Source organism: Lichenostomus cassidix, chromosome 5 (genome assembly GCF_008360975.1).
Source record: "Lichenostomus cassidix isolate B80296 chromosome 5, HeHo_3.0, whole genome shotgun sequence".
Taxonomy (NCBI): Eukaryota; Metazoa; Chordata; class Aves; order Passeriformes; family Meliphagidae; genus Lichenostomus; species Lichenostomus cassidix.
Genome location: NC_139486.1, coordinates 14,218,763 through 14,241,119, shown reverse-complemented (window position 1 = coordinate 14,241,119; position 22,357 = coordinate 14,218,763). Strand labels below are relative to the sequence as shown.

The following is a 22,357-nucleotide window of genomic DNA, read 5'->3' as shown; positions in this document are numbered from 1 at the left end:
CTCAGCAGGAGTTTAGGGAACCAGGAGGTTAAAATGTCGGCTGAATCCTCCCAGGGCTGCCTTCCCCCTCCTTGTAAAGAAGCAGCAATTTAACAGACTTGCTGCCCCGAGGGTTAATGGATGGCTCTGGCTGCAGTGCTTGGGGACCCTCTGACAGGGCGCTGTGAAAGGGCAAAGGGGGACTAATAGCTGCTGTGTTTTCCAGCAGCCCCAGCCAGAGATAGCTCTGTACATAGCTGACAAGCAGTCAACGTCTGCTCCCTGTCTCTGTTTGCACTTCATCGAGTTATCTCCTCGCAAGCAAAGAAATCCCAGCTGATTGAACAGCACATTCATCATCTGGATTTCCCCCATATCTTTTCCTGTATCATTGGTGCCATAAAAAGCCCACCAGAAAAGTCGACGGAAATCTGCTCCATCTTCCATTAAAAGCTTTTGCAGAGATCTGAAGTAAAGAAAAAAATGAAAACAAACCCAAACCTTTTTTTCCCTCCCTGAAACGTCAATCAAGGAACATTAAACAAAAAGATTAGTTCTGCTCTTATTTGTTTGTGAAACAAAGAGCATGAAATATTTAGCAGTATTGTAATGAAAAGCAGATGGGAATAATGCTGGCTTTCAAGGCCGCTGGTAACCACCTCCTTTTCATGCCGCGGCAGCAGCAGGACGAGGCAGGCAGCCCATTAGGACAATTTATGAACTGGACTTCCACAGAGGGAGTTCTAGCAAGAGGTCCACAGCTCATACAGAGCAACCCTGATAACATCTGTTAGGGTTATTCATTGAAGAGGATTATATTACAATCCCTCTTAATACTACGAGTGCTACAGTAAAACCGGATGAGCCTTCAGTTTCATTTGCTCCAGCAATATGTGTTTATCAGAGCATTTTTCTGAAGTTGGAAACCTAGGCTGCATTCATGGTATGTCACAGAATGAGGCTGAGAAAGCTTGAAATATTAACCTAGAAAAAAACCTCAGTCCCTGCTTTTAATCTCTCATGGCCATAGTGCTCAGCTTCTATGTGCAGCATCAACACACCATCAGCCTTTTTCCATAGAAAGCCACTCCCCATTAACTCTCCAGGGCTGAAATTGATTTTATGTAAATAGTTCTCACTCGCTAACCTTGCTCCATCCTTTATTTAAGACTTTGCTAATGATGTATTTTTTTCCCCTTAATTTACCTAAGCATATAATGAATGCTCACATCCGAAATGACCTCATTATACCAGCAAGGACTTTCGTGCGGATACGATTTAGTGCACAGACATAAGGCAGAGAATTCTCTAAATGGAGAGGTTTTAAACATTCTGTAAAATCCCTGTTGACTACAAGCCAGATTCTTACTGCTGTAAATTGACTTAGTTCCAACAGCTTCAATGAAGCTACACTGATTTACTCCACTTGAGGGTCTTACCCTATTATTCTTATTTATTGAACTTGCCACCTTTTGCTGCTACAAGCTAAACTTCCAGCCTCTGGCAGCAGGGTTGCTATCTAAAACAGGTGTTTCTCCAGTAATATATGACTTAGGAGATTTATAACTGCCTGGAGTATTTCATTGTCCTCCAAAAGTGTTTATAATAATTCTTGTTGACTGTCCCAGCTCCCACCAATCAGCTGTATAGTTGTTTGCAGGCTGAACCTGGTCAACAAAATATTTATTCCCCATACAAGCATGAGCTGTTTTATCTGTTCACTGGCACTTTTCCTCCCTGCAGGACAAAGGTCTTTCCTGGTCTCTGTACAGTGTCTGGGACAAAAAGAAGCCCCAAGTTTTTTGCTGGTTCCAGAAGAACAGGCCTGATGTACACAAAGCAGACTACTTTTTGGCTCCACAAAAAACAAACTGCAAGATGAAAAAATGCATTGCAAAGGCAAAACAAAAACCTGTAAGAACAGAAATTTCTTTTGTGCAGCAATTGTAGCCCTATTGGGAATGTGACTGTCCCACCATGACAATCTGCTGGTTTACCCCATTCTCTCCTGGGAGGGATTTGGGCTGCTGCTCTGACCTTGACACAGCTACGGTCAGCTGAAGTGTCTGCATTTGTACTTTTGGGGGCTTAGCAGGAGACAGCTCATAGGAAGGCACAAGATCACATGGTCCAAATGCCTGAGAGAAGTCAAAGACCTGCATAAAGCCCAGTGTGCTCATAAAAGCAACAGGGAACCTAACCCACAGGTTCACCAAAAAATTGTAGTGGTTTTCTAGTTGTCCAGAAATAACTGCCTGTGGAGTCCTTTGATATCAGAGATACTGGCAGACTTTGTCTCATAAAGACTCAGGAAAGAAATCAGTAATTACCTGGATGTTAACAAGAGTTGTGCATCCATCCACACATGCTGCAGTGATGCTCTTCAGAGAGATCAGCAGTGGTTACACTAATAAACTGCTTGCTCACTGCATGTGATCAGTGTTAACTTCAAACCCGAGGTTCTCAGAAAAACTCTCCTTTTTCTTACTGGGCTTGGGATTGAGAAGAACCCCACAGAGTGTGTCAGGGGCCAATGCCATAAGACATAACACTGAATTATAACATGATTTAGCAAATTCATATTTTCTTCAGGTCCAGTAGAATTGTATTTAAATAACTTACAGAAAAGCTGACATTTTCTATTAAATCTCAAAGGACTAGAATGAAGTAGCTACATTTAGCACAGCCATCTTCCAGTTTTACCTGAGCAGAGAGGCAGGCAGCAGCAAATTTTACTCTTGCTTCACTTGTTCTGGCTGTTTCTAGGTCAGCCCAAATTCTCTGATGGTAAGATAAACAAGCACAGCAAAAACGTGCAACCACCAGCCAAAATTATCTAAAAGTCATTAAAAAGAAATGCACATGTGTTTATTTACTGCATTATAACTGCAACATCAAATACAAGTATATTTTCATTTCAAGAAAAGGACACATGCAATAAAATACTCTGATTTTATAATCCGATCCAACACAGTTCATGGGTAACAGTGGAGCATCACAGAACAGTCAGGAGGCAAGGGCTTGGGGTGATGAATTTCCAGTCTCTTTACCCTACTTGCAAACAGCAAAGTCACATCATATTTTATTTGTCATCAGGGGATAAACTTTTGGAACAATGTGGCTAGATCACAGAAGGTTCCAGCTGCCCCTTAACTCCCCAATGAGTCTTGAAGAATCAGATTTTTGTACTTGAGAAAATAGTATGCTTTGACAAGGATGAGGAATAGACAGTATTTTCCAAGCAGAGAGCAGAAATCCTTCCATGTTACACCACAGCTGAGGTACAAAGCAAGGGCCTCTGCTTCACAGGTGCAAAGCAGCCAAGGCTGTGAGTCACTTTAACTATTGCTCTGAAGGATGAAATCAGGCCATTTTCTGCAATATTTCACTGCAGCTTTCTATTATGTTCATCTGCTCATGGGGCTTCAATCAATTTAATATGGCATTTCAGCTACAGAATAAATCCACAATACGCAGGAGGACTCCACAGCTCAGAAAAGAACACAAAAAGTTGTCCTGAAATACTCAAAACATAGCCTCTTAACTACTTAAAGGCCCCGTTCTTCATTAGGAAAGGTCCTTATTCTATCATAGCTATTCACACACCATAGGCTCTTATTGTTAGTATTTCCCACGAAGTTTCATGGGACTAATTTAGAAATAAGGTTCTAAACAGTGTGAAAAAACTACAGACTCAGGGCCCAAAATGGTACCATTTCTAGCATAAATTCTCCTGACTTTCAGTTGGGACATTTTAGGAAGTGTGACATAACGCTGTCCAGCCTCTCCAAACAATGACCTGATTTCTTTCTGTACATCTTGCGTGGTGTAACACTAAGGATGACTTTGCTCTAACAATTTACATAAAAAATAAAGTCAGTCTTTTTATGCAGCTGAATTTTTATAGAATTTCACAGAGTCAGTATACAGAAGCTTACAGCTTTTGGAGCTAGTTCTAGCAAATAGGAGGATTTATTTATGAAAACAAAGAGTTCCAAAAGTATGTGGAAATCTGTAGAGCAAAATATATATCTCTATATAATTTCCCAACACAAGCAATAGGCAGTTTAGAAAAATATGATTGTTACAGTCTTTCTGAACCAGAAAAGAAAGGATTTAAAAAATAAGTTCAGCTTTTCACAAAGCCATATTTTTAATAAGAAAATAGAGTGGTCCACATTTCCCTGAATAAGCCTGAAAGGTTAAAGAAAGGTCCAAGCAAGACAAGGAGTCTGACTTGGACTTGATATCAGCTGTGATAACATGCACATGTACAGAGACAGCTGCTTGGCTCCAGTATTGTTTACCTTAGAAACGAGCCTAATTTATCACAATTGTATTTAAAAACCATAAATAACATGACAAAAGTGGAACTGGTCCCTGCAAGGCAAATAATTATATTCATACAAGCAAAAAGTTACATCAATCCAGTTATTTTCTTGTGACAGTTAAAAGGTATTTTGTACTCAACTGTTACATTGAACAGCACATGTATAAACACAGATTATTATTGCAGACTTTGCTATCAGCTACTATACATAAACAAGAAGAGATGTTCATGCTGTAATTGCCTCTAAGGTTTTTGTTCTACTTGAATATTAACATTTACAAGAAACTGAGGTGGAGACCTGAATTCAAGCCAGGATTTCAACATGCAAAATGACAGGGTTCACAGGAAGGTTTCTGATCCTCCCCATTACTGACATTTGGAAGTGGATAGGAGCTCTGAAGAATTTTAAAACCATTCATAACATGAATATCTCTTGTGAACAGCCTTTGGTTTTCCCTGTGCCCAGAGGAGGATGATCTAATATGGGACATACTGGTGAAATTTAGATTCACATCAAGAAACCTCCTATTCAGGAAGATTCACATTTTAGTTTCAGGTCACTTCTGAAAGAAGGTGACAAAATGTACCTCAGTATTTCCTGATTTTTAAATTAAAAGCAGAGAACAGTTTTGATAGCAGAAACTTCACTCCAGGCTGTTCTTAATAACTATTTAATTTATCAGTTAGAACTTGCTTATTAATTCTGTTAAATGTGGGAGCAAAGCCTTTATTTTGTTGCAATTTTTGTGAAATATACGGGATATTTACTCACTCTATATGGGAGTCTTAGCACATTTCTTTAAACTTTCTTCTAGCTTGAAACTAAACAAAAGCACAAAACCTGATGGAAGCAAGATTGATGGAGTGCTGGTGAAGGGATCCAAAACTGTTTAAAATCCAGGCTTGTGAATTAAATTGGGCCTGAGACAGCTGTGAGGAGTGAGGACAGGTCCTCTGCAGGAGCACTGGGCATGGGTTACATTGCTGGTAAACAACTATGCAGCTTCTGGGTCTCCTACCGCTTTTCAGTGCCAATGGAGAGTTATGTCTTACGAAAGGCAATGACAGAAAAATGCAACACCCACATTATTGCTTGTGTAATTGCTTCACAGTGGTCCAGTACAGTCAAGTAAACAGAATAAGGTATGCTGCTGGAAGGGAAGCTCTGAGGCTGGGCAGATGGAGCGTGCCCTCCTGGAATCACCCAATAGACTCAGCTAACACAAATTAAAAGAGGAAAAAAAAATGGAAAGAGTCACACTGATCAAAGGGAAAACATCTGCTGAGGCAAAAATTACCATCAGGGTCTTGGAGCAAGACAAAGGTGTGCCTTTTGCCTTCCAGTAAAGCCTATGTACAAAGTGGAGGCTGGTGTTTGAGGACAGGCACACACTTAGCACATGCAACATCCAAATACCTTCAGAACAGCCAGTGCTCAAGCAATGCCTCCCAGGTTAAATTCTTACAGGGTTTGATCTGGGAATGCGATGGAAAAAATCATCTTGGATGCTTTTTGCCCTAGAGACTGAAACCCAAACTCAAAGCTTATTAAATCTCATTAAAGCTCATTAAAACATGTACCTCTTAAGTCTTCCAGCTTCCCTTTAAGACATGATTTCTCTTAAAAGCTGCACTTGAAAGTTACATTGAAGTGGAATGTCACCTTTCTTAAAGCAGAACAATAATTATGCTTCCCATTACATATATATATACATATACACACATACATACACATACATATATATATATATATATATATATATAGTGGCAATGGAAAGTATAGCACAGAGGCATTCATTCATGTCTGTAGTGAAATGAAGTCTGGGGTGTTCAATGCTTATTAGACTTGACAAAAGAAATAATTTGATTTTGAAGGTGGAAGTCACTTCAGGAGAAATATCAGCTCCTACCCCTGAGTTCCAGAGTGAGGCCTCCTGGCAAAGTGCTGCTGAGGGAGGTGGCACTGCAGCCTGCTCTCCAAACTCACCTCTCCCTTTTAACACTCAGCTTTTCATGGAGCAAAAAGAGCCTAAAATAAATGGCTTGCTATAGGGCTTGATGAATGAGTTGTGAAATCAGTTTGTTAAAAGCGATCATTTTGGTTTTCTTTTTTTTTTTTTCTTTTTTTCCCCAGGTCACAAAAAAGGGTCCTGGCTTATTTAGGGTGTATAACAACGACATTCAAACACTCCTGGCAGCTCAAGGGCACAGAGCCTGGCTGAGCAGCACCTGGGAGCTCCTACCCAGCAGTGACAATGTGAGGATAACAGAGCTGCAGCCCAACCAGCAGCCCTCTGCACTGACTGAGGGGCAATTTCTGCACACAGTAATTGGCTTACACATCAAAACCTGCTCAGAGAGGAGAAGGAAAAAAGGCTCTGAACAATGCTAATGGTGAGGCTTTCATTATTAATAATTGTTTGTTAAGTGATACCCTCACACTCCTGTCTGTAGATGTGAATAGTAAGGACAGTCCCTGAGCCAAAACTGAAGGTAGATGAGGGCACGACATGGCCAGGAGACTTGGAAGAGATGGCTGGCCAGGACTAGAGTCCCCTCAGATAGCAGTGAAGGCTGGTTTGACACAGGGGGCAGCAGAAATAGGCAGAGCATCTGCAGGAGGAACTGCAATGGGGGAAAATTTTTTTTAATTTTAGATTTTTTGAAACTGGACCAGATTTTTTGCTCTATGTTTTGAGGAAGAACTGCCACTGGGAACACTTCAGGTGATAGGAATGACCTAGGCTGTGGAAGAACTGCAACAGGAAAAGAAGAATAAAAGACTGAGATAATTTACTTTGGGAAGGAAACAAAGCCAAATCTCCTCTGCTCTCATTGAAGAAGGAAAGGCAAAACATGGCCTGGAGAAGGTAGTGCTGGTCCTTCTGCTTCCTCAGATTTAACACAAAGGGGCCAAAAGAAGGAAAATCAAACCATCCCCAATTCCCAAACAAAAAGTTTCTGATTCAAAACCAATTCAGGGGAATACCTTTCTCATACCACTTGTAGAAATAATGTGGAGCTCACTGCTGTAAATGGCTCTGAAGCCAGAAAGCCACTAGCATTCAGTAAGGTACTGAATAGGCTTGCCCCAGAAATCCAGAAGACTAAAGACAACACCTGACATTTACTTGAAAAGGAACAGAAAAACTCCCACTTCAGCTCTACAATGAATTTCTACCTCCTGAGGATTGAACAGAGACCATCATGACTAGCATTCTATCTATAATAGCATTTCCTGTATCTTTTCCTGGAGCATCAGCACCCACCACCTACCATTAACCTGTCACCGAGGGGTTTTAATTTAGCAGTTCCTTCTGTATTTAATGAAAAGAAAAAAACACTTCCAGGGCTCAAATCTCAGCTAGAGTGAATCACCCTGAGGGGAGCCTCCTTCCACAGTCAGGGACATGAAGCTGAACAGTGCTGACGGCCGCTGTCAAAATGTTGTTTGGCAGAGCAGGCTGGCAAGCCCTTGTTCCTGTGTCATTAGTGCTGGACTGCTCTCATTATGCCAAACCTAAATGTTCCTCTCTTGCATCGAGATTTCAGGCTGCCTTTTGAAGACCTAATGTCTCCTGCTGCTTCCACTGGGATGCTGTACTTAAGCTGTGCAGTTTCATCTCACCTACACTTTTCCAGGAGGGGGGTTGTTAACTCGCAGGTACAGTGAGGTAAAATCTGGCAATTGATGGAGCAGGTTAGGGAACAGAGGTGCCATTTAGGCTACAGTTTGAATTGGTATATTCCTGATATATATTCCTTGTTTTCCAGATCTACTGGTAACTCTCTGGTAGACACATATTTGTATTTTAAATTGGATAGACAAGAGATAATTTAAAAAAAACAACTGTATGACAGATTATTCCATCCTGGTTTGTTGTTTGGTTTGGTTTTGTTTGTTTTTGTTTTTTTTTTTTCGAATTCAAGAATCCTTGTTTTGTTTTACGATTTAACAGGTGCAAAATGATCCCACAATTCTTCAATAGACATGTACAAGTCAAAATGCTTGAACATATGCTAAAACATGCCACAGCTACCCAACACCTGAAATGAACCTGTTTATATTCTGGTATAACCAACAGATATCTTTTTCTAAATATGGCAAAAGTAATAAGACTGGTTTCTCAATGAATCACATTGCCTGCACCAGAAATATTATCTTTACTATTTTAATAAACTGGTTTCCAAGAGTTGCCAACCGCTGACAGATAAATGAATGCAATAAACTTGTAATGGCTCAGAGCAGGTCAATGATCTGGGAACTGCTAAGAATATCCTCAACAGCCCCCAGTGATTCTGGAAGAAGCTGATATAGTTTCTCTGGGCAAGCGTGTTTTCAGCTGCAGACTAACAAATTATACTGTCCAAGGGGTAGTAAAATCTCCATAAGCAGCTCTTACAGGCAGCTGGGTACATAACCTATGACTTGAAAGACATCTATGATGCCTGGCAAAGGCATGTTTTTTTGGAGGTTTTAGACCAACATTTCTTGAAAGGCAAAACTATTTCTCCAGATTCCTATGGTGGATAATTTAGTTTCAGTCCGTAATCTGTAGTCATTCCAAAAGGCTTTGTTTGCTCTGGGAATCTCTGTCACACAGCAGTTTGGTTTTGGCTTTTTTTTCTAAAGAAAAGAGGACAATGTACTCTCTTGTCAACATAAGTTAAAAGAATTATTGTACATGAACTCACTCCTCAAATCTCTTTAGTGCTAATGAGATGTGTATGCACACACATCAAAGTAAAACATTCCCTCTTTAACACTGAAGAGATCAGATGTAGCAAACTCCCAAGGTCTAGAGCAACTGAAGAGAAAATACCATTTCTTCTGACATGCAGAGATCACCATCTGTCTATCTAGCAATGGCCATTTTTGGGAGACATTTCTTCTCTCTGAGGTCTTCAACTAGTCCAGCAAAAGAGATTAAGGAGAAGCACAAAACCCTTCTAAAAGCTCTCCAAATTATTTAGCGATCACTAGATGGTTTTATTAATTAGCCTAATAGCTTTATTTGCAGCCTCAAGTGTTTGAGCTTTGTATCTCAGTCAGTACAAAGATGTAGAAATCATGACTGCTCTGGAGATCCAATGCTAGCAGAGGAATACAACATTTTTAATGCATGTGCTTAGAACGGAACATGTTTTTCATACAGAGATTTCTGGAGAGGGCATATATAAATAATATTTAATACCATTTAAATTGCTGTCTGGAATCAGAGAAAAGGCTATTAATAGACATGGGGTGCAATAGCAATTTTTTACCTCAATGTATTGCTGTCATGGAAAATTCTCTGGAAAGCATCAGGCTTCAAAATCAATTACAGTTTACAAATTAGGCTTGCTTTCATGCCAAAGGCTGGGTTTAAAGTGTGCCTTTGGGCAATGCCTTACTGTAATGCACGGGCAATGGAGTGCAGGATTTTGTGTTCAGCACTGCAGAGTCATTAATGTGGTCATCAGCTCCTGGGTCCAACAGCCCAGGCAGGAGCTCAGACAGAGCTCTGTGAAGAGGCTGGGTGTCTGCAGGGAGGATAGGCCAGGGGAACAAACAACTCACAACCTCAGACATATTCCATCTATTTTAGACGTTTCTAGCACCCTTGGACAGTGGCTGCATCTGGATTGGGGCAAAACAGTGCAAGTCCTCATTTGCAGACACATCCTAGGTTCTGTGCATCCCACATCTTGGCAAGGGAAGGCTTAAGGCAGTGGCCCCAGTCTGAACCTGAGCTATAACACCTCTCAGTTACATCTGGATGTCAGAGATGTATGAGCTGGGGATTTTACAGGCACAAAAGTGAGCATATAACCACCAAATCATCTGTGAGCAAAGATGAGGAACCATGCCCAAGATTTTAAGGACTGATTTGGAAATGGTATGATTTAGTTTGTGTTTTGAGGAATCTGAGCTTTGTACAGTTTCCTAGAAGCTGGGTAGTTTGTTTTCGTTATTCCAATTACTGACTTGATTAATATTTACACACACTTCCAGGAATCAGTATCACAAGCTTTTCAGAAAAAAACCCCAAAAGAGAATAAAAAGAAAGAAAATTTTGCATTTACATTTCAAGCTTACTTTTGTGATTTTTCTACTTCTTTCTTTGCAAGAAAAATCTTCCACCTGCCTTGGACAGGTGAGGTCAATGACATTATGGAAGACCTAAACAGTTTTCAGTGAAATGAATACTAAAGTCCTGTGCTTTGGATAGTTTTCCTTGCAAAGAAATAGAAATATTAATAATTTCTGTGAGATATTCAGATTATTTAAGTTAATGAGAATGGATTGACTGAGATTTAAAGCAAAACTTTCCAAGATTACAGACAGGGGACTTATAGAATAAATTGATTGCAAACGCAGCAGCAAAAGTGTGTTTCTAATTTAGTTGTTTGGTTTTTTTTTAGCCTGCCACAACACTGAAACATCAAGGTGATGATGCAGTTGTTCTCTTAAGATCCTCTGCAGAAATTTTTTCTCCCAGTTACACACTCCTAAGTTGTCAAACGTGTTTGTGAATCCATACAAATCACTCAGATCAGAAAGGCTCGACAGAAATAAATCTGATATGAGATTTTGTGCTTTCATAGAAAAACTTTTCTATCTCCCTACTGATTTCCATTTGCAGCTTTATTATTCCTCATTATTTTTACTTTCTCACTGGTATTTTACTTCCATCACCTGGAACAGCTCAACGAAGTTTTCCCAGAGAGAAACCCAGAGAAGTGCAATGTAGCTACGTCACAGCAAAGTGTGTGCACACCTACACATACCCACAACCACACAGAGCAGGTTTTGTTACTGCCCCTCCTCCCCCACACTTTTTCTAAAGGAAGATTTAATTTGGAATGGAGATGTGTGTGATGATTAACTCCTTGCTGGGCAGCCACAGGAGTTTCTTTCCCCAGGGCTGGCAGCAATTTTTAGAGGAATGTATATGGCTCTTTCACACCTAATCAGAAGAGGAGGAGGTATATCCTCTGCCACCAGAAAGAATGGTTGCAAATAAGGAATTAATTTGCCCCATTCTATGACAAGTTATAGCTCCTCTCCATCTGGCTCCTTCATGAAAGAAATCACAGGCCATCCTTTGCTTCCAAACATGAATGTCTTATTGCTCAGCATACATAGACTCTCCTCACCTTTTGCTTCTAGTCCCTTCTGCCTGCTCTGAGAGCTCTTCTGCTACCTCCTGACAGTCAGGTTTTTAACCCATATCAGCTCATGCTTCCCTTGCACTTTGACTGATGCCTTCATCACCCCTGCTCTCTCTCCTTTAATTTCCACTCTAGCAAAATTTTGGCATTTTAATCCAACAAACCCAGTGTAGTCAGCAGCATTATTAGGAACACAGTGATAGAGTGTTGGTGGTGGAACAGTCTCTTCAGAATACTGGCAGAATCCCTGTTACTCACCCCATTTTAAACCTTACTGAAGAAAAGCTGTTTCATATGCAATAGTACCAATACTGTAGCAGGGAGAGGGAACCATAAAGATTCTGAGATTTTTTTCCTTCACAGAGCCTGTACTCTTGTCCTCTGTGTCAACTGTGACTCCTTTTGTAAGGCTTTACAAATTGATGGACACCTCTCCTCTCTATGTTTAGCTGCTCCTCTTTTACCCTGCCCGTTCTTCCTCATCCCGTGCCTAAACTGAGCTCCATGCTGCTATGCCTCCCAATTCTACACAAGTTTGCTTCTTTCAAAAAACTTTAATGATTTCATTAAGTAAGTGACTTCCTCCTTCAGTCTCTCAGCTTCTATATAATTTACCTGCACAACAGATTTAGTATTATTTTAGAACTTATTTGGAAAACAACACCAAATACTTCATATTGATTCGCAGACGGTAAGTTCCTCCTGTAACATAGGCAGGAGATGGAAAGTAACTGTTTCTTCTGTTAAATTTTTTTCATGGATACTACTGTGGCTAAAAACATGAGACAATAAGGGATAACTCTCAGAATGGCACAAATTTTTAGAAATTATCTTTTCTCTCAAGAATCAATTAGATAAAACACCACTAAGAATGGCTTCATTGCTCTGAAGTGAGAATTGCTTTTACATTAAAAGGCAATGTTAAAATGTACATTCAAAAAATTGATAAATCGGGCACAGTAAATAATAACAACTTGTCATCATTTTAGAGTTTAGACAACTCAGAAATCTATGCTTGACTGTCTTTGATACAATCAATTTACATAATTTCAATAAACCATTAACATAAAATCATCCTAGGTAGGAATCTTGTTTCCAGGGTGGTGTTACTAAAGTACTTTAAACTTTTGCTTTACTGACACTGAGCCAGGCTGCATCCCACTGTTCAGGCTTTATGATCCATTACCAAATGCCTCTTTACAAAGTAAAACCCAACAAACCAAACCACAAAACCCCACAAAGAAAAAAAAAACCCAAACAACAAAAACCCCACTTCTTTTTATAGACAAGATTGATGATATAAGGTTTTGTTCAGTGCTCACAAATTTGTTCAGAAAATTATGACTTGATTTTAAAAGTTCTCCTGCTAGAGAGATTCTAAAAAAATATATTCTTTTTTTCCTAGCTTTCTTTCTACTGTATTCCACCTCTCCTGATTCAGGTGGGCTGAAGAATACAGTAATTGGAAAAGAAATCTCGTAAAAAATAAGAACAAGGGGTGGTCCACCCCCACTCCTACTGAAGTCAGTAGAAACATTTCTATTAGCTTCTGCAATCCTCGTATCCAGATACTGAAAAAGCAGCTCAAGATTTCAAAGAGAATAGTCCAAATCTTCCTTGGGCTGAATGTCAACCACTATTCAAACATGATTCTACTGTGCCTGTTCTCCAGTTTACACTCTGGTGCACGATGATGTTCTCATACTTGCTCTGACTTCAGTTGTAAACAAGAATCTGATGTTAAAAATCACCCACAACAAAACCATCCTTCAATATTGCTTGCTGAAAGATGGCAGAAACATTGCAGAATTATCCTTAAACAGTGGATGAGTGGATGGTGGATGTTAGCTTGACCACAGATATGCATTTTTATATATATATATATGTATATACATACACATACAGAATCTCTATATACATATTATAAATACAATAATAAAAAAATTGTAAAAATATTAGTTTTGCTCAAATACCTGATTAAAGTGGATTAATCTTATGTTGCATTTATGTGATCTATCCAGCTGGCATGACGGCCGTGTTAGAAGCCCTAAAATCTACAATAGTTGCAATTAAAACCAAATGGTCTGCACTGCTGACAGTCACCTCGTGCCATGCCAAGAAGTTATGTTGGAGGTGGCCCCTCGTATCTCAGCATCAGCTTGAAGGAGCGAGCGAAGTTGTTGGCCAGCGTGCAGCTGTGGGTCTCTTCTGCCAGGGGCAGCAGGAAGGCCAGGAGCAGGAGCAGCAGGAGGAGCAGCTGCAGGGGCAGTGCTGCCCGGCACACACGATGCAGGTATGAGCACACACCTCCAGAGCGCTTCTGAAAAACACACACCAGAGAGCACCTCAGAGAAGAAATCACTGCGGAGGGCAAATATGTCAAACTGAGGTCAGAACAACCTCTGCTGTCCTTGGCCTCGGATACAGCTTGAATGCTGGGCACACTGAAGCTGACTGAAATTAAATTATGTCTTTTAAGAGAATATTTCACTGTTTTCAAGAATTCACCTCTGCAAGCTGTTGCTTTCTAGAAGGAAAACGCTGCTGACTTTCTAGAAGAAAACGATTGCCTCCAAGTCCGTTTTCCAGTTACAAAAGGGTGGTTACAAATGCACACAGCCAAGATGCCAACTGGTCCCTCACAGCCACCATACAGCACAGAAGGTCTGTGTTTGCTCCTCCCCAGTCAGTAAAATGAGACTGCTGGTAGAGAGAACCAGGAAGAGAGGAAGCAGGTTCTGCTCTCTGTCAGCAGAAAGGAGCTTCATTTGCAGCTCATCCAGCTCCTAGCCATCTGCCCTGCAGCCACATGCTTTGGCTTTGGGGTCTGCAAAACTGGGGGTCAGAAAAAAGGCCCCACAGTGCAGCTTGCCTCAGTATACCTTATACCTTACCAGGCCCGTCTTAAAACTTTATGTGATGCAAAAGAGTGAGAGAAACAACACTGACAGTGAAGAAGACATTAAAGTCACATCTAGTGCTGTGCAGCCATGAGGGAGACACAAAGGAGTCCCATTACACCTTTCTTTATGCTGGTGCAAATGTAGAGTAGCTCAGTTAACCTCACTAATTTAATCTGGCTTAGCATGACCAGGAGAGAACATATTTAGGGCTACAGAATTCAGAAAAGATTAATTAAGAAGGGAGATTTCCACTGGCAAGATTCCTGGGTAACTCCTGCCAATGAGATGAACTGTGTGAATTTTCAAAAAAAAAAAACCAACCAAAACCCAACTCTTTGTGAAAGAATTCTGATAAAAAGGGCTCAATAACCCACTTATTTAATCAAAGAAGGATTTATACAATAAGCATAAATGCAGTGCTTAATGCAGATACATTAGGTACCAGCCTACATCATAAATGTCAGCACAGAACATCCACTGAACTGGGACCCACGTTATCTAGAAAAGGAAGTTACTTTATTGTGTTCAAGTCAGAGGCAATGTCAGTCCTGCAGCAAAATTAGGGTTTCTGCCCACTACAGAGTGCTTAACAGGCAAAGCCTTTTTCCCACTATAGCACCACCATGAATAGTCCATGGGGAACATCAGCAGAGAAGATCAGGAAGAGATTGATTGTAGAAGAAAGTAATTATGCCTTTTGCTATTTTTAACGATCTCTTCCACTGCTTTCTAAATTACTCAGTCCCTTGTAACTCCATACAAATGCTTACAGATTTAATTACAAAGGTAAATATACAGCTGCAGTTACACATCATGAGACAGTTGTGCTGCAAAATCCTTCTGTTGTAGTTGGTTTGCTTCCATTATATTGAATGGCTGATGAGATTTAATTATTGTCAGGCAGATGTAGAGACAGCAGAGCAGCTGCTTGCTCTATCATGTCTGGCCCACAGTATCTGCATTGTAATCTGCTCGCTGAGGCCAAGGAAAACTCAGATCCCTGGACACTAGAACTGTCAGTGGATAAAGTGTACATGCCAGGGTGTGAGTGGGACTGACTTTGAGCACCACTGGGCAAGGTCCCTGGGTACAGCCATCATTTACCCACAAAATCAAAGCTTCACCAACCTGGCTGCCTTGCAGGAGTCATCTGCTCCTATTGTGACCTGTTCTCAAATACGAGGCTTAAGTAGCTGTACAAATGAGACTTTCTCTAATCCAGACCTGAAATCCTTCTTCCCTCCTGGATTTTGTCAGCCTACGGGCTGAACAAAACCTGGAGGGTCTTCTGTGTTTACAGTCAATGCTAAATCCATTATGTGCAAGGGCAGCAGCCACAACTCTTGGTGGGAGCTCTCTGGGTTTGTCTCTGTAATGCCATGGAACAGCCACTTCTTGGTGCATTCAGTGTAAACCAACACATTGTCATTGACACCTCTGTTATCACTGATGGTTCTCATTCTTAATTCTTCATTGCATCCATAATATGCAGCAATATGACAAATGCATTTATCATAGTGCCCCATCTATAAGGAAAAAGACCCTTGCAAGGTTCCAGAAGCCATGAAGAAGTTTGTTTGCACACATTAACAGGTGTAGTTCTCAGTGGAAGATCCGATTCCAGTTAACTCTGCATTGGGACAATTCAAATCCTACTCTTTGTCCTGCCACTAAGGCACAGTAAGTCTTAATGCTGATGTTGTTAAAGACTAGGATCCTGTAAGCAACTGTTCAATAGTTCATTACAACTAGAAGTCTCAAAAATTTTCTCACAAACTCAAACTGGGACTGAGAAATCCACCTCTCACTGACACAGCTGTGAGGTCTGCCAGTCTTCCTAGCAGCATGTAAAACTTTTGTTTTACTGCTGTCAATCCTTTAGAATCGGTTTTGAAAGCTACTTCAATCTGAAACGATTCTTTCATTGCCAGGCCAGCTGCAACACGTCTCATCCCTGTCTTTCTGCCTATGAACTGGTGGGAAATTTGGGCTTTTCCAGTTGTGCCTTGTCTCTGTTCCTGCCACAGCCCAGGGAGCAGATGTCTTATGGTCACTCAGGCCTGTCACTGGTTTCCCATGATGACCACACTGCCAGTTAGCCACTAATGTTTTCCCTACCCTAATTCTTTTACCAATACAGCATTTGATTCAGAGCAGCTCACTGACTCAGCCTTTATTTCTATAGCAAAGGCTATTAATGCAACTCAAATAACATTTCGATCTCATCCTATTTCACAAAGTGCCTTGTTTCAGACAAACTGCAAGAAGCTGTAAAACAGTATTGCTTTCCACAGCTCATCCTCCAGAAAGAATTAATGCAAAATGGATTTGTTAACAAGCTCTCATTTGCTCTCCTTGGAGCTTTCTGCAGGGGAAGATACTCAGGCTAACCATTGCAGATCCTAGCATTAGAAAAATCTGTGGAGGGGCATTTACCTTAGGGCAGAACTTCAGAGAAGGAGAAAGATTTTGTCTTCTCTGCCGCTTCTCTCCCACCAGCTGACTGAGTTTATAGATATTTGTGTTCAATGAACTTTTGTCTTTGATGTCCATCTTCTCCATTGTGTTTGATCACACAGCAAGGTCAGAATCTTGTATTTCTGACTCCATTTGTTGTCATGGGAATGACTCAGCTATCACAAACATGGTATTATGATGTCTCTGCAGGACTGAAAATGAGGCCCACAGGAGCTGTGAGGGTTTGGTGTTTTCAGCAAATTTGCAGCAATAAACCCTTAATAAATGAGGGCCTCAACCTGCACACACTGAAATCCATAGGAGATTTATCATTAATTTCAGTGTCTGCAGCAGGATTATGCACAGGAACAACTAAATAAAGTCAGGATCAGGAAGTACTTGTCTGTAGAGGTCAGCAGATATCTTACAAATGGATTCATTACTTATATGTCCAGGCTGTTGTGACATGAAACCTTTATTAGTTCCATTGCTTTGTGCTTGCTTAAACAAGTGGTGTTTGGGGTGTTTTTTAAGAGTGGTTTGGTTGGGGTTTTTTTGTTTTGTTTTGGGGGTTTTTTGGTTGTTTTTTGAGTTGGTTTTTTTTTTGGTTGGTTGGCTGGTTTGGTTTTGTTTTTTGTGGCAGTAATACGAGAGGTGTTAGAGGATAAAAAAAATTGAAGGAGACACAGTAACTTTTAAAAGGAAAGATTATACATTTGGAAAAAGCATGGAAGATTTGAGGCACTGACTTCCTTTCTAAGTATGAAAAAAACAGCACTTTAATTTTACTACATCATGATTTGTTTTAGATCTGTGATGAGAAAAAGAGATGCTTTCAGGATGTGGTGACCTGAGACTAAGGCACCAACAGAAAATTCATGAGGGCAAGGTTCAAACCTCTGCTCTACTGGACTCAAAGTGATCCGGGTCCTGGAGTCAGGACCACACTCCCAACCCTTCAGCACATCATCCTGGGTTAGAAAAGCACAGTCTAACACAGATCCACCTTTGCAAGAGACAGATTGAATATATAATCGCCATCTGAGATGGAAGGCTGTTGATGAGAAAGATCAGGTTGGAACCACAACCCTTGCTAGACAGTGGAATTTCCCTTCCCCAGTCACTCCAGCCACTGGCATCAGTACAGCTATTGCCCAGCACCCACAGTGCCTGCACTGCATGCGTCAGATCTAGGCTCCACAAAGTATTCTGAAATCAAATCTTCCTCTGAGAAAAACTGGCAAAGCTCCAGTGAAGTCAACAGAATTTTAATTTCCACCATCTTAGAATAACAGCTGGAATACCTGGGTATCGAGCCAAAGTGTCAGAGACATTTTTGAAACACACATGGAAAAGGAATAGGTTGGCACTTAAAAAGAAAATATACTTTTAAAGTTCACCATCAAGAATAAATGTCCTCCCCCTTCTCCCTCAAAATACCAGGACAAGCAAGGACTGTCAAGGGGTGGACGGCTGTGTTTTGTGTAATGCTAAATGCATGCTTGTTCCAAATGAACTGCACTGGCTGTGAACATTCACATTTGTACTTGATTCATGTTGGGCTGTTTGAATGACAAGCATCGGTTTAGATCTAGGGAGTCCTCAGAACTTAAATCTGTTTGCAGTTAATAACTCCTTAGCAAACACACCGTGAAAAATTACTTGAATGGGAAACAGCAGAAAAGCACTTTAGAACTTGCTACATAATATTTCTGTGTAAGTTGCTGAAGTGTTTTACTAAAAATCAGTGCCCCCCCTGGTTTGCTATTGACCACATTCCAGGATATAAGAAAACACACAGTTAATCTAGCTATTTGAGAGAGCAGAGCAATATAGCATCTTATACCAGCCTCATTAGTGGGCTTTTGCTGCTGCTTGTATGTCACCAGCGTGGCTGACAAAAATCATACCTGCACCACTGAATCAGTGATCCAGCAGAGAAAAAATATTTAGTCTAGATTTATTCATCTTACGTCAGAGTATTTCCTGAGAAATGCACTGCTGCCTGAAAACTCCTGCTCTCTCCAAGGATAAAAAGACCAATGCCTTAGTGTCCTACAGACACTACACACAGACACCAGCAGCCATTCCACTTCATGCCAGTGCTGTACCCGGTCCAGGTATCCTCTATTCTACAGCAGTTGGCACAGATGCATAGGTACTAAGGCAAGCATAATTTCTTAATATTCTCAGCCTCCAGCTACTTTCAGGTCAGGCAGTTTCCTGAGCCTGATACAGCTTGTTCATCTGTTTACCAGTCAGGGAATCTGTCTTCCAGATATTTGTCCAGTATCCCTTGAACCTAACACAAACTACATAGAGTCCTCAATATTCTTTAGCAAGGAATTTCAACTGGCATGAAGAACATATCCCTTGTGTTAGCTCTGAACCTGGCTCTCAGTTCATTCTTGAAGAGATGGAGAGTCAACCACCATCTACACTCTGCACCATTCCTGATGATGTTAAACCCTAAGTTAAATGCTTAGGCAGGATGAATCCAGGTCTACTTCACAGTGGAAAGATCACCGCATATTGGGCTTAAACTACAGCAATAGGGACAGAGGAAGAACTCCTTAACAGGAAGAATAGATAGGCCTTGGAAAGGATCACCTACGTAGGTATGGATTCTACCACTTCATTATTCCTCTCAGAATAAATAGAGCTGCCAGGAAAGCTGAAACAACAGCTTGCCATACATTCCTTTCATCCTGGATAGGAGTATCAAGCACCACCACTTGTTTTGGTGAAGCAGCTGCCTTATCAGTGGCATTTTGCCTCTGAGAGACCCTGTGCTTCTGCCACTTGAGATCCCACTGGGTACTTACTCAGCTGTCACTCACAGAGGCAGGTTATTGGTGACAAGATCAGTTCCAGGGGGATCACAGGCTGCTCTCTCAAACTGAAGCAAATTGCTTTTTTTACCTCAATGTGAGATAGTTTGGAGATGGGCTTCTCATCAGCTCTCAATGCAGAGCCATGAATGTCTCTCTCCAAGATAAACAACACATTGCAAATCACAGCTGCTCTTTTCAAGAGGGAACTAATTTAGGGGAGTTAGATACTACTGTCACCACAAAACTGAGCATCCAACATCCTCTTGTGCAAAGCATAATCCCATAAACCACAGCAGGAACTAAGATCAGCCTCTGTTGATCAGAGGTTACATGGCCTCTGCAAAAGGACAGAGAGACACTGGGTGCAGAACTGTGTTCTCCTAAAAGCAAACACTGCCCAGGGTAGGCAATCAGCAGTGAGGAATGAGTAAGGAGGGACTGGAATCCCACTGAGTCCTGTGCTTATCATTCTCCTCATAAGGAGCTGCCAGAATGAACCAGAATGCTGAAGAGAGGTTAACTGCAGTCATACAAGCAATTTGAGCTCTGACATTTCCATCCTCAGATTGCTTGACTTTGCAACCTTAACGTTCCTTCCAATTCTGAAGTGCACAAGCATATGTATGTAAATAGGTAAAGAGACAAATTAAAGACTGTTTTCTTCCTTAGGGAAGATCCTGGAGTACCTCAACCTGGCTAGGTGATAAGCTACAACCTTTGATGGAGGCTTCATTCAAAAGAAACAGAAAAGAAGGAAGAGCCAGCAGTTCATATGTGAGGTTTTAGCAGCCACATAAGGCAGATATTTCAGAATTTCTGCTGCAAAGTCACTTAGGACTAAGCACTGTGCCATATGCTACTGTGACACAAACGGATTTATAAAGGTTAGCTTCTGTGTGCATATACAGCATGACATGTTTCTAAGAGAAGCATGCCACAGGACAAGCATTACAGCCTGACCTGTTAAAGTAGCACTAATTTCTATAATTCTCCAGACCTGAGCAAGCAGAAAAAGACTTCAGTGTTCTACAGTTATTCAGGAAGGCAGAGAAGTAAAACAGCTTTTCCCAATTTCCAGCTTCCACTCATCCTTGCAAGTTGAAATAAACTAATTAAAATAAGCATAGAAAGAATAAAAACTGAAAGAAAGACAAAATGTTCTGGAACTTGTAGGAGAAGTTACTGACATCAAAAGCTGGTTTATCATGTCAACAATGTATGTTTCCAGCTGCTTTGCTGTTGACTTCTCTCAAATCAAGATCAAACTTTTCTTAAACTTCAGCAGACACCATACATAATTTGAATATTATTTGCATTTTATTTAAATAATTTTAAAATGTGATGGCTTACTTTTAAAGAAATAGTAATTTTAAAGAAATACTTTTAAATAAAGAATAAATTAATAAAGAATAATAAATATAGTAAATTAATAAAGAATAAATTAAAGAAATAAAATTAGAGATATTTCTTTTTTTTAATTTCTTTTTTATTTCTTTTTAAAGAAATAAAATTAGAGATAATCATTAGAAGAGGTTTTTCTCACAGTGCCTTTTACAGTTGTGTTAAAACCATTTTTTCAGGTATATACTGAAAACTGGTTGCATTCTGCTATTGCTCAACAAATCTCTCTCTTTACCTTTCAGCTGGGACATAAAGTTATATCTGCTGAGAAAATCATTCTAGGCTATTTCTTGGTGAAAATCTGCCAATACTTCACAACATGGCAGGCAGCTAAAGGACACATCTCTTCCCATAAAGCAGGGATCACCAGCCACATGCCTAACTAATACCACACGAGCATGAAAAGTAAGTAAGAACCACGTGTGCTGGGAGTAGGATGTCTTCACCTCCTTGCACCAGCACTACTGCAGGCAGAGAGCATTGGCAGGGCCAATGGTGTGGCAGGACCAGATAAATAACACACACAGCTCCATATATCCAACATCTGAGGACACTGTAATGTAAAATGGAAAGCGAGATGAAAGCTACAGAAATCAGAGCAGACAGACAGGGAGTGTCACAGGTGCAGCAATGTGAAGGGAACCTTGTGAGCCTACTGGAAGAGGAAGGGGATGCTGCTGCCTGGCTCAGCATACTAACAGTGGGTCTGAGTTAGGAATGGGTAGTCAGGATTTTTCTGGAGGTGGGGTTTTTTTGGTGTTTTTCACTAAGTTTCTTTTCTGAGCAAACATCACTAAAGTCCATCTACTAATTTTTAATGCTAAGATGCCCTTCATCCTGTGTTTGGGTCATGGTGTAATTCCTAAAACAGGTAAGCACAGGCTTATAGAGTGATGAAAAGAAAAACAATGGAGCAAAATTATCTGCATCTATAAAAGAAGTATGGAAAGCTGAGGGAAAGAAATCTTTTAGTCTTTTTCATTTCACTAAGACTGTAATTGTACAGAAGATTTCAGGTGGGTAACACCTAGCAGGACTTGAGGAAAACAAATGAGCCACACATTTTCAATAGAGAGGCACACAGGCACTAACACACAATGCTGTGCTTTTCTGCCATGAGGAACTCCCATCATATCTGCACTTGGGCAGGGCAGAGCACATTGCTGTTTTCCTCCTTGCAAGCTGTGGCAGCTCTTGCTTTGCAGTTTCCTGAATGACTGCATTAATTTGATTGACTCCAGATCAATGGTGTCTCTAAATAAGATTAAATTACATGCTCCTTCTGTCTGTATGTTACA

General features: G+C 40.6%; 1 protein-coding gene across 4 annotated transcripts in view; it reads right to left on the bottom strand.

Moving 5' to 3' along the window:
* Window positions 1–2,825: 2,825 nt before the first annotated feature.
* SYNE3 (spectrin repeat containing nuclear envelope family member 3) overlaps window positions 2,826–22,357 on the bottom strand; it is a 65,373-nt gene continuing 45,841 nt past the window's right edge. For all 4 annotated transcript variants that reach the window (XM_085061463.1, XM_085061464.1, XM_085061461.1 and 1 more), the window contains exon 18: window positions 2,826–13,784. In XM_085061463.1, the coding sequence (XP_084917589.1) occupies window positions 13,587–13,784 (198 nt within the window). In that variant the 3' untranslated portion in view covers window positions 2,826–13,586. The remainder of the gene's footprint in view (window positions 13,785–22,357) is intronic.